Source organism: Siphateles boraxobius, unplaced genomic scaffold (assembly GCF_051911475.1).
Source record: "Siphateles boraxobius isolate OS27281-9 unplaced genomic scaffold, OSU_SipBor_1 13, whole genome shotgun sequence".
Taxonomy (NCBI): domain Eukaryota; kingdom Metazoa; phylum Chordata; class Actinopteri; order Cypriniformes; family Leuciscidae; genus Siphateles; species Siphateles boraxobius.
In genome coordinates, this window is record NW_027508733.1 from 4,445,139 (window position 1) to 4,455,000 (window position 9,862).

The following is a 9,862-nucleotide window of genomic DNA, read 5'->3' on the forward strand; positions in this document are numbered from 1 at the left end:
TTCCCCAAATTGCTCCACATAGTTGACATTTAAACATTAGATTACTATCAGCTCTTAGTAGCTGGGCTCCATTACACTAAATTCTATCAGCTGTATACTTGCTTATGCTTACCACGAAGATTCACAATTTTGCAGAGGCGATCTGCTCCTCTCCGTTAATCGTCCAGAACTTCGCAGTTTCACGTAGTTCTGTTACTTTCACATGGTTTGATAAAATTAAAGTGTCCGGTTTAATAAAACGTTATATATTATAACATAATAACATAAGAATAATGCGAAAAGCCAGTAGGCTAGACCGGTTCGTCTGTTAGTTTTTGAATTCTTTCAGCGCGGGAAGATTTCTGTGGCGTGCAGACGGGAAGCGCGTGACGATTTATTACTTTGGATTAATAAATTATGATCCTTAATTATTAATTATTAATATTAATATGATCCCTGGATTAGTTATAAGTATTATGCGTTTTGGCGTTATACTTATAGCTCACGTCGTATGGTGACTTAATTAATGCGTTTAAGCACATTTTAACTTTATCCTGTAAAATGAGCAGTTAAAATATTGTGTAGAGTTGTGACGTTCGTGAACGAACCGATTCTTTTGAACGGCTCATAAACATGAACGATGGGAGCCGAGTCGCGGCTGGAGGGGAGCCGTTCTTTCTGTCGTTCTTTTTTTCCTATGCGTGTTTCACACAGATGCACACAAATTAGCTCCTCAGTTATAGGGGAAGGGGCGCACCCAGCGCAGGGGTACTACTGCCTAACAGCATGATGATAGTAGTTGTGCATGCGCGCCCATCCTTTACGTGAGTACTCCAATGGAAAAAAAAACCTACGTGCCTTTGTCATTGGGTAGGAGCGGAGTTGTGCGCGCTGCCGTCAAGCTGGCTTCTTAAAACTGACTAAATATTTAAAAAGAGCCAAAAGAGCCGTTTTTTTTAATCAAAATGTTCTTGTGTGATAACAATGTTCTTGTGTGGAAGTGTTACTGTTTGTAGTAAAAGCTGATTTGCACAGAAATTCATTGCAGCCGGCTTTGTTTTTTATGTTTATTTGTGAGTAGGTATTGTATGAATAACATAAGTCAACATAGCTTTACACATACACACACTTTGTACTAAAGGTGAATCCAAAATAGTGATGTCACTTTCTAAACAGAGGGATGTTGTGCAACCCTATGGTATATAGTCCACACATGACAAATGAGGTAATAATCTATATTTCAGAAAAATTCAAACTCATATATTGGTGTGTGATATCTGAGTTTAAATTATTTGACTACAAATCTCACCTCATCATTCCTCCCAGTGATTATTTCCAGGATAAACTGAGATGCCCTCAAGCTGGCTTCTTAAAACTGATTAAATATTTAAAAAGAGCCAAAAGAGCCGTTCTTTTGAACGGCTCTTTGTAAGGAACGGATCGCCAAGATCCGGATCCCCTCAAAGAGCCATAAATCCCATCACTAATATTGTGTAGCCCACAGGCGTAATCTCCCCCCCCCCCCCCCCACCCCCCAGCCTATAGAAAAGCTGTAATACTATTTATGCAACGAAGTGAAAACAATGTAAATACACTAGACAAAAATTGGGTAGTTAAAGCATTATTAAAATAAAATGTTTAAACTAAAATAAATATTTTTAAGCTAACTTATACTAAAGTTGTCAAATAATCATTTATATATACACACTGCAATGATTTACAATTAAAGACATTACTGAAGACAAACATCCATAATAATAATAATATAAAAAAGTCTTAATTGTAAGTGTACATCAGATAGAAAAAAATACAGACATAAAAACCATCAAACTCATGGCATAAGCAAATATCTCTAGTGCCCCCTTGTGTTTGGTAACTACAATTACAAAGAATTGTAGTGGCTCTGAGTACCAGGATACAGTGTCAGTTCATAGTCAGCATACACACATCAGATGACTGTGGATTGATTGATTAAAATATCTATCTGACTGTGTTTCTCTTTATTATCGTCTTCTGAAGAGCAGAAGACTTCTGTCCCAGGTTGTATTGCCGAAACTCTGCACCAGCTCCATGCCGCACTGCTTTTCCAAGTGCTCTCTAGCATGCGCAGCCATGTCCCCTCGAATCTCAAGGGCCTTGAAGTGTTCAAAGTCACTGCGGCCCAGTTTGCGTAAGCGCCGCGCAGCAGAGCGGTAACACTTCCACGGCTGAGCCTCCAGCAGCAGAAACTCACTGAGAGAAGCCAGTCTGGAGAGGAGAGACAGAAACGCAGCGTCTCCGTGATTTAGGTGAACCCACATCGTCACCGCAAAACACGTGCACAGGTGGAAGCGGGGGCAGACAAACCTGCCCAAATACGACTCTAGCGCTGCCCGGCTCTCTTGAGCATCCGTGATGTCCAGGGGGATGAACTGGATATTCTGGGGAAAAGGGTTGGAGTTTTGTGCCCGAAGGATTAGATCTTGGTCCAGGTCAAATCCAAGCAGATGCAGTTCTCTTTTAGGAGAGTCACTTCCAGAGGCGTCCTCGTGGAGTAAATGTTTGTACAGAGCAACGGACAAGTCCTGACAAACAGAGGGAATGATATAAAACTGGTGATTAAAACTACACTTTTTATGAGTTTGAATATGTCCTTATCGAAACCAATCCGGTGATACTGTTACACAAATATCTATTACAAAATTATAATTAAAGCCTCATAAAGAGCTATTTAGCAACTTCTAGACAATAAAACAATTAATTGCTGAGCATAACCAAAAAAACAACAAAAACAAAACTAGATTAACCATGACATTTTAAAGATATTAATTTCCATTACTTTTCCATGTCTGGAAACTATGTTTCTATTCTTTCTATGTCTGACACTGCTCATAGTATTTATAGTGGTTTTACACTTAAGTCTCATTTAATAATTTCAAATGCATGCATATGGATGGCTAGGAAGGATTTAATAATATATTTCAAATAAGTAATTAGTTAGAGAACTTCAAAATCTGAATCTGAAGGGTAAATATCATACTTAAAGGAATAGTTCACAAAACTTTGAGTTTGCGCTTGAGTTTGAGAAAGGCGCATTACAAATAAAATGTATTATTATTATTTAAAAAATGGACATTCTGTCATTAATTACTCACCCTCATGTCATTCCAAACCTGTAAGACCTCCGTTCATCTTCAGAACACAAATTAAGATATTTATTATTATAATGAAGGCTGAGGGATTTCTGTCCCTCCAATGACTGTCTTCGCAACTACCACAGAAAGCTAGTTTCTTAAGACCTAAGTTATGTTTTTATAAGTTTTTTTTTTTGTTGCACAAACAGAGCACTCACACCGCGTCATAAAACTGAGGTTAAATCACTGGAGTCACATGGACTATTTTAATGTCTTCACTACCTTTCTGGGGCTTGAAAGTGGTAGTTGCGTAGACTGTCAATGGAGGGACAGAAAGCTCTAAGATTGAATTAAAAAATATCTTCATTTGTGTTCCGGAGATGAAAAAAAGTCTTACGGGTTTAGAACGACATGAGGGTGAGTAATTACTGACAGACTTGACATTTTTGAGTGTTTTTTTCATCAACATTTCAGTTTTTTTTAAAAACAGATACAAGATTATTAAAGTAATATACAACACAAGGGTTATTAAAATGAATGAATTTCATTTTAACATTTATTATATAACTAATTATATATATTATATAACAAGTTTTATATAACTAAACTTAAATTAATGTATTAAAAATGTATTTAACAACATCAAACAATATCGAGCATTATTTAAGCACAAAATGAGATAAATCCTTCGTACCCCTGTGTTACATCCCACATCCAGCATTAAAACACGTTCACAGCTGTCAGAACCGAATCCGATGTTTTCAAGCAGCGCTTCTGGTATCAAACCCAGGCGATTCTCTGGTGGGTTAAAGGAGTAATAATTGATGAAGTTTCCATAAGGAGCGGCTCCTGGATCTTCATTTTCCTCTGAACTCACATGGGGAACGTGAGTCTCCATCGCTGTCCAACAACAAAATAATTCCTGAAGGCTCGCGCTGCCATTTAAAACTAGTTCCTTATATTGAATAGAATGAATTCACTGTGAATTTCACATTTATAATGTTAAAAACAAGAATTCAGCAAAGAGACACATATATTTTGCTCCGTGTTGTAAAATATTAAAATATATCGTTTATAAACCCAGACGAAATCTAGAGAGAAAAACGCATTTACTAGATTTGGCCCTTCTGCTTTGCCATAGAGTTACGAAATGTAACTGCGCATGCGCATTAACATTTGCCAGTCTGACATTGAGAACAAACTGCATTTCCTCTTACTTTGAATTGGTTATTAAACAGGTAAGACTCCACATTATGATATTGTATGTAACCGCAGTAACTTTATAGTAGGTACGACGTTAAACGTAGTAAAAACATAAGAGGAATGGGGTACAATTAAACATAATTGTTGATTAGATGTCTAAGATGCTAACTCATACTGATGTGTTGTAAACCTAAAGATAAATACGATTCGTATTCATCACTAAGAAAAGGTTTAGCATTACCATCGGTATTGAACATTGCATTACCGTGTTTCTTGCGATGTAACATGGGAACATCTTTGATCATGTAAATACAATGGTATGTGAACACGGTAATCATTTATTTTAATTATTGCAGCGTCAAGGTGCAACTGTAAAAATATTGAAACTATGAATTACTCCTCTTTATTATGGTTAAATTAATGTAACTCTGTGTAACGGTTACATTTGTTATGAAAAATGGAGAAACACATTTAAAAACCGAAATGAATTAGACCCTAATTAAGCCTATTTTGAATCTACTTCCACAAATCGACACAATACCGGCTACTAAATTTCTAAAGTATAACTGGTGTATATTTAAAGGGATAGTTCACCAAAAAGTGAGAGTTCTATCAACATCACCCTCAAGTTGTTCTAAACTTGTAAGAGTTTATTTGTTCTGTTGAACACAGATAAAGATGTTTTGAAGAATGTTGGCAACTAGTTTCTGGTCCCCATTGAATTTCATAGTATTTTTTTCATACTATAGGCTAAAAGTCAATCGGGTCCAGCAACTGCTTAGTTACCCACATTCTCTAAAATATCTTCTTTTCTGTTCAACAGAACAAATAAACTCTTACAAGTTCAGAACAACTTGAGGGTGAGTAAATAATGACAGTGTGAACTATCCCTTTAAGGGCTGATATTATTCATGAAATATCAGATGATCATCGTTGACTGCACTGAGTATCTCATCTAACCGCTTTTGGTTCCCAAAACATGCATTTTAAGGTTTTTTGTTGGTTTATCAGTTAAGTTTTCTTTACATACATAGAACATTCTCCTAATGTTCTTAATTGGTTCCCAATTTAACCATATGGGAACGTTCTGTGTTTGCTGGGATGCTGCTAATTCACCTCACCTGAGTTCATGTCATATTTTCCCAGATCCATCATGCTCGGTGGGAAGCGCATCGCAGACGCAGGTTATAAGCTGTTCTCGGGCTCCATGATGCTGCTGACGGTGTACGGTGGATACCTGTGTGTCCTGCGGGCTCAACGCTACATGCAGAAGCAGAAACAGCTAGAGCTGGCGGCACAGAGCGAGAGCACGGCTGCAGAGACCATTAAAGACTGAACACACAATCCCTGAACCGGACAATCATGTCACACGGGTGGGACGTTACGGGACTCAGCAGTGTGTGGAAGTGTGTCAACAGAAACACACCTGCGTTCATGAACCTCAAGGGTTCGTTTGTCTAGTTCAGTGAATGAGGTCTCTACTATGGAAACAGTGATTTATGTTGTAATATATTAAATGTTCCTTGTAAAAATCTACTATCATGAGAGTTGTCCTATCAATTTGCATGATTCCCAAATTGCTGTTTGGGAATTTGCGGTTGAAATTATTTTTTCATGTTTTTTTTTTATTTCTTAGGTTTTCTGGACCTAATCATTTTAAAGATTGCACATGGCATTTTCAAGCTGAACCTAATTGAAATTAATATATTCCAGCGTTTACACGACACCGTTTAACTAAAACTGTAAAACTTTATGCGTTTTTTTGGCCGTTCATTTACACGAAAACAGCGTTTAGGGAGCCTGAAAACGCAAACTTTTGAAAACGGTACCGTTACCATCTCTATATTAACTACACAAACATGAATTTGTGAAAACGGTGATGTCATGCACATATGTATTGCGTGTTCAGTGTATTGGTGCGTAGTGTTTCTTTACAAAGTGACATCACACTCTACTGGCCTGGCACGAATAATACACCGTTTTTTGTCATTTCGCGAATCTGTGTGAACGGGAATCGATTTGATAACTTTGTTGTCGTCTGAATGCGAATAAGCAACGGAAAAACTTTTCTGTTTTTTGCACATCTTTGTCGTGTAAACACCCTAAAACTATTAAAAAGTAGTTTTCATTAATTGACATAAAATAAAATATCAGATTTAGAAAACTTAAAAATTAGAAATGTTGCCTTGGCAAGTTACTGAATTAAAATATGTGAATTAGGAACTAAAATGACAAGCTGAAATGAATTAAATAATAACATTTTTTAAAAACATAAGTACACAACAAATCACAAAAACTTTAAGCTAAAATGGAAATAAATATAAATTAATGCAAAATATAAATATGAAAAAAATAATAAAAACGACTTAAGTACACAACAAAATTACTAAAATTAAAATGACAACTGGAAATATAGAAATACAAACAGTTATATTCACCATGACAGTCACTCAACTGGTTCAGAACAGATATTTCAGACAACCTACATAGTTGCACAATTTAATTCTTAATTATATAATTTGTAATTAGTGTTTTTTTCTCTCTCCATGCTCTTTGTGATCAAGACCCATTTCCCCCTGTTGAGAACTAGAAATAAATTCAAGCCTTAAATCACCCTTCAAATATAACATTTTTAGTTTGACTGGTAATTTTATAAATTATATTTATTTGCAAATTTATTTCATTCAATCTACCCTGTTCATCAAACGGAAGGTGAAAACTCACCTATTAATCAAGACGCATCTGATTACAGGACCCATCTTTCATTTTAATAACCTTATTTGGTTTCCAAAAATAAAAAAGCCAAATGAAAAACAGCACAGGAAACAAATTACAAACACATTAGTAACCAAAACAAACACGAAAAAAAGAAAAACGACTGTATATAGAAACTCAAGTACATCTGACCATTAAAATCTGAAGACAACGTTCTTCCCTGACTTCAGTAAAACGCGAAGCGCGGAGAAGAAACGTCTTCCCAGCTCCCGAAACAAGGAAACGAGGGAATGCAGATATGACTAATTTAATCATTTTCTCTTTCACAAGCTTCTTATAGTGGCCATATTGTCATTAGTGTCCCATCATCACTGGAATAACGTCCCAAACTCCGTCATCGAGTCTCAAAAGTCCCACAGCAGGATGTTTTGTTGGTGTTTTTTGGTTTTTGGTGTTGGAGTGAGGTACAGGGATGAGAAATGGTCCCGTTGTGATATTTCCGGGACACGAGTTCTGTGTGTGCAAAGGCCACATGGAGGGAGTGTCACCAGTCGCTGTGGTTCTGGCTCCAGGATTTGGGCCCAAAATGGCCGTTGGTGCCGTTCTCTCCTCTCGGTGAATGACTGCGAGTGCCCGTTTTGAGTCGCTCTTTGGAGGTTGTGTCAGTTTCTTCGTCCGAGCTGCTCTCAATGTCGCTGCGGTCGTCTTTGGACACCTGGAACGACATTTGGGTTATTAGCTGTGGCTGTTTTAAGGGTTTAGATGTAGTGTGCATGTATATACATTGTTTACTCATCTCATACATTTGAATAGACCAATTAAATTGTCGGTTTTCAATTAAATAACTCTTCTGGGTTCAATACACTGTTGGCATCCTTCCTCAAGAGGGCGCTTAGGTGCTTTAAAAGTTTTAAAAGTCCTCAATTTGCACTCAAATCTGAATGTTTTTGTCTAACTGAAGATAAGTCCAAACAATCCTTAAACCATTTGGTATTCTTCAGATTTAATAAAAGACTACTATATTTTGATTGGTTACTTGAGTAAAATTGCTGTGAATTTCATATTTTCCATTCATTTCCTATGGCGATATTTTTTGACTGCAAGTGTGGCTATTTTGTTCAAGACCATTTCGCCTTTTCTAATGACGTCCATGATTTATTAAGTGTGTCATATAGTAAGTGCCATAAAAGCCACCAAGTTTCGTACCATTAGGATGAAGCCAAAATGTCTAAAATGCACTCAAAAAATATTTAGGCCTAAATTTGTTTTATGTAATTGCATATAAAATGTACACCCATTTGGATTACACGGTTTTAACATTGACCAAACTGATAGACTTAATGTGACTCATATTTGCCAGTCATAAGTAAATTAACCACCAGGTAATATTTCTGCGCTCAAAATAAAAACGATGGCATAGTTTACTTAAATAATCATTTATTCAAAATTCTTAGAATCAGGATAAATTCTTACAAAAACAATAAAAGTTAAAATATGGCTAGCTTTAAAACAAAATGTATAAAAGATTGATCTTCATAATAATAAATGTACAAACCTGGTTATTGTGCATTCAGTTTATTAGTAGTTCTATTATCTGCTTAATTTATGTACCGTATAACTGGCAAATATTCACATGAAATGTATTAGATTATGTTAAAACTGCATAATTTTATATGCAATTCAAATACATAAATCTTAAATATTTGTTGAGTGTGACCGAAGGGCTAAACACACATTCTGGGACAACTACCAAAAACAATCACAGAAAACAAGTAAAGAAGCAAACTTACAGCCGAAGAAGATACAGAGAGCGAAAGACTCTAAAGCGAGTGAGTTTAGCAGAAAGAACGAAAGATTTCTATCAGGACAGAAGCAGAAAGACAGGAACAGTCTTCCAGCCAGTGAGAGAAGGAAAAGACAAACCAGTTCTGCAGGAGAAAGAAAGATAAAAGGAGGAAACGCGTGTAACTACACAGAATGATGTCCTGAAAGAGTGTCTCAGAACGAGGATATGTGACAGGTTTCTGCGCACCTTTCCTCTCATGATGGCTTTCCAGGCGATGCGTGCGATGAGGTATGACCAGAGGACGTGCAGAACCTGCAGGACCAGCAGCAGGAAGTTGAAGAGCCACCAGGACGGGTACGGCCCGATGATGTCCCAGCTCTCGAACAGCGTCGTGTTCAGGATCCTGCAACAGCCAAGACACCACAATAATGGCATGAGCGGCTCGCTCTCAATAAAACGTGGGGTTTATTCTTTGGAACTCTCCACAATAATCATTTGGCATTTAACAAAATATCCATAATAAACTCTTACTATTTTGTAGAGCTGCACGATTCTGGATAAATTGAGAATCACAATTTTTTTTTTTCAAATAGAATCACGATTCTCCCATGATTCTGAACAGACATCTAAACAAAATAACATGTAATTTACTACAAGTTATGATAAAATGTTAATTGCTGCAGTCTTTTTAAAATGTTTAATTGATTTGAATGAATTATTAAAAATATGAAAAAATCGAGTCGAATTCAAGTACTCAAATACTTCACTTTGTTTCATTACTGGATGAATCAGCGTTTTTGAACGAATTACTTGAATTAATGAATGAATGAATTTGGTGAATTTGAATTTACTTGCCCTCCAATGGGTCCTCGCCCATGGGTTTAGGATACGCTCATTCCAATTACAGGGCCTCGAAAGAGACCTGTATTGTTATTTTTCGTCACTACCTCTCCGTGTCGGAAATGGGTAATTTGCGCGCCTGCTGCCTTCCTTGGATGTGGTAGCCGTTTCTCAGGCTCCCTCTCCGGAATCGAACCCTGATTCCCCGTTACCCGTGGTCACCATG

General features: G+C 36.8%; 3 protein-coding genes across 4 annotated transcripts in view; 1 reads left to right on the forward strand and 2 right to left on the reverse strand.

Moving 5' to 3' along the window:
• Nucleotides 1-1,588: 1,588 nt before the first annotated feature.
• bcdin3d (BCDIN3 domain containing) lies at nt 1,589-5,504 on the reverse strand. Its single transcript, XM_077225416.1, has 3 exons — nt 5,417-5,504; nt 3,787-3,992; nt 1,589-2,543 (listed from the first exon to the last, which is right to left on the reverse strand). The coding sequence occupies exons 1-3, from the start codon at nt 5,466-5,468 to the stop codon at nt 1,983-1,985; spliced, it is 819 nt and encodes a 272-aa protein (XP_077081531.1). The 5' UTR covers nt 5,469-5,504; the 3' UTR covers nt 1,589-1,982.
• On the forward strand, nt 5,449-5,831 carry cox14 (cytochrome c oxidase assembly factor COX14). The gene has a single exon (XM_077225502.1). The coding sequence runs from the start codon at nt 5,449-5,451 to the stop codon at nt 5,629-5,631; it is 183 nt and encodes a 60-aa protein (XP_077081617.1). The 3' UTR covers nt 5,632-5,831.
• Nucleotides 5,832-7,041: 1,210 nt separating this feature from the next.
• The window catches only part of cers5 (ceramide synthase 5), a 25,421-nt gene continuing 22,600 nt past the window's right edge, over nt 7,042-9,862 (reverse strand). For both annotated transcript variants that reach the window (XM_077225300.1, XM_077225301.1), the window contains 2 exons: nt 9,043-9,199; nt 7,042-7,725 (listed from right to left, as the gene is read on the reverse strand). In XM_077225300.1, the coding sequence (XP_077081415.1) occupies nt 7,555-7,725; nt 9,043-9,199 (328 nt within the window). In that variant the 3' untranslated portion in view covers nt 7,042-7,554. The remainder of the gene's footprint in view (nt 7,726-9,042; nt 9,200-9,862) is intronic.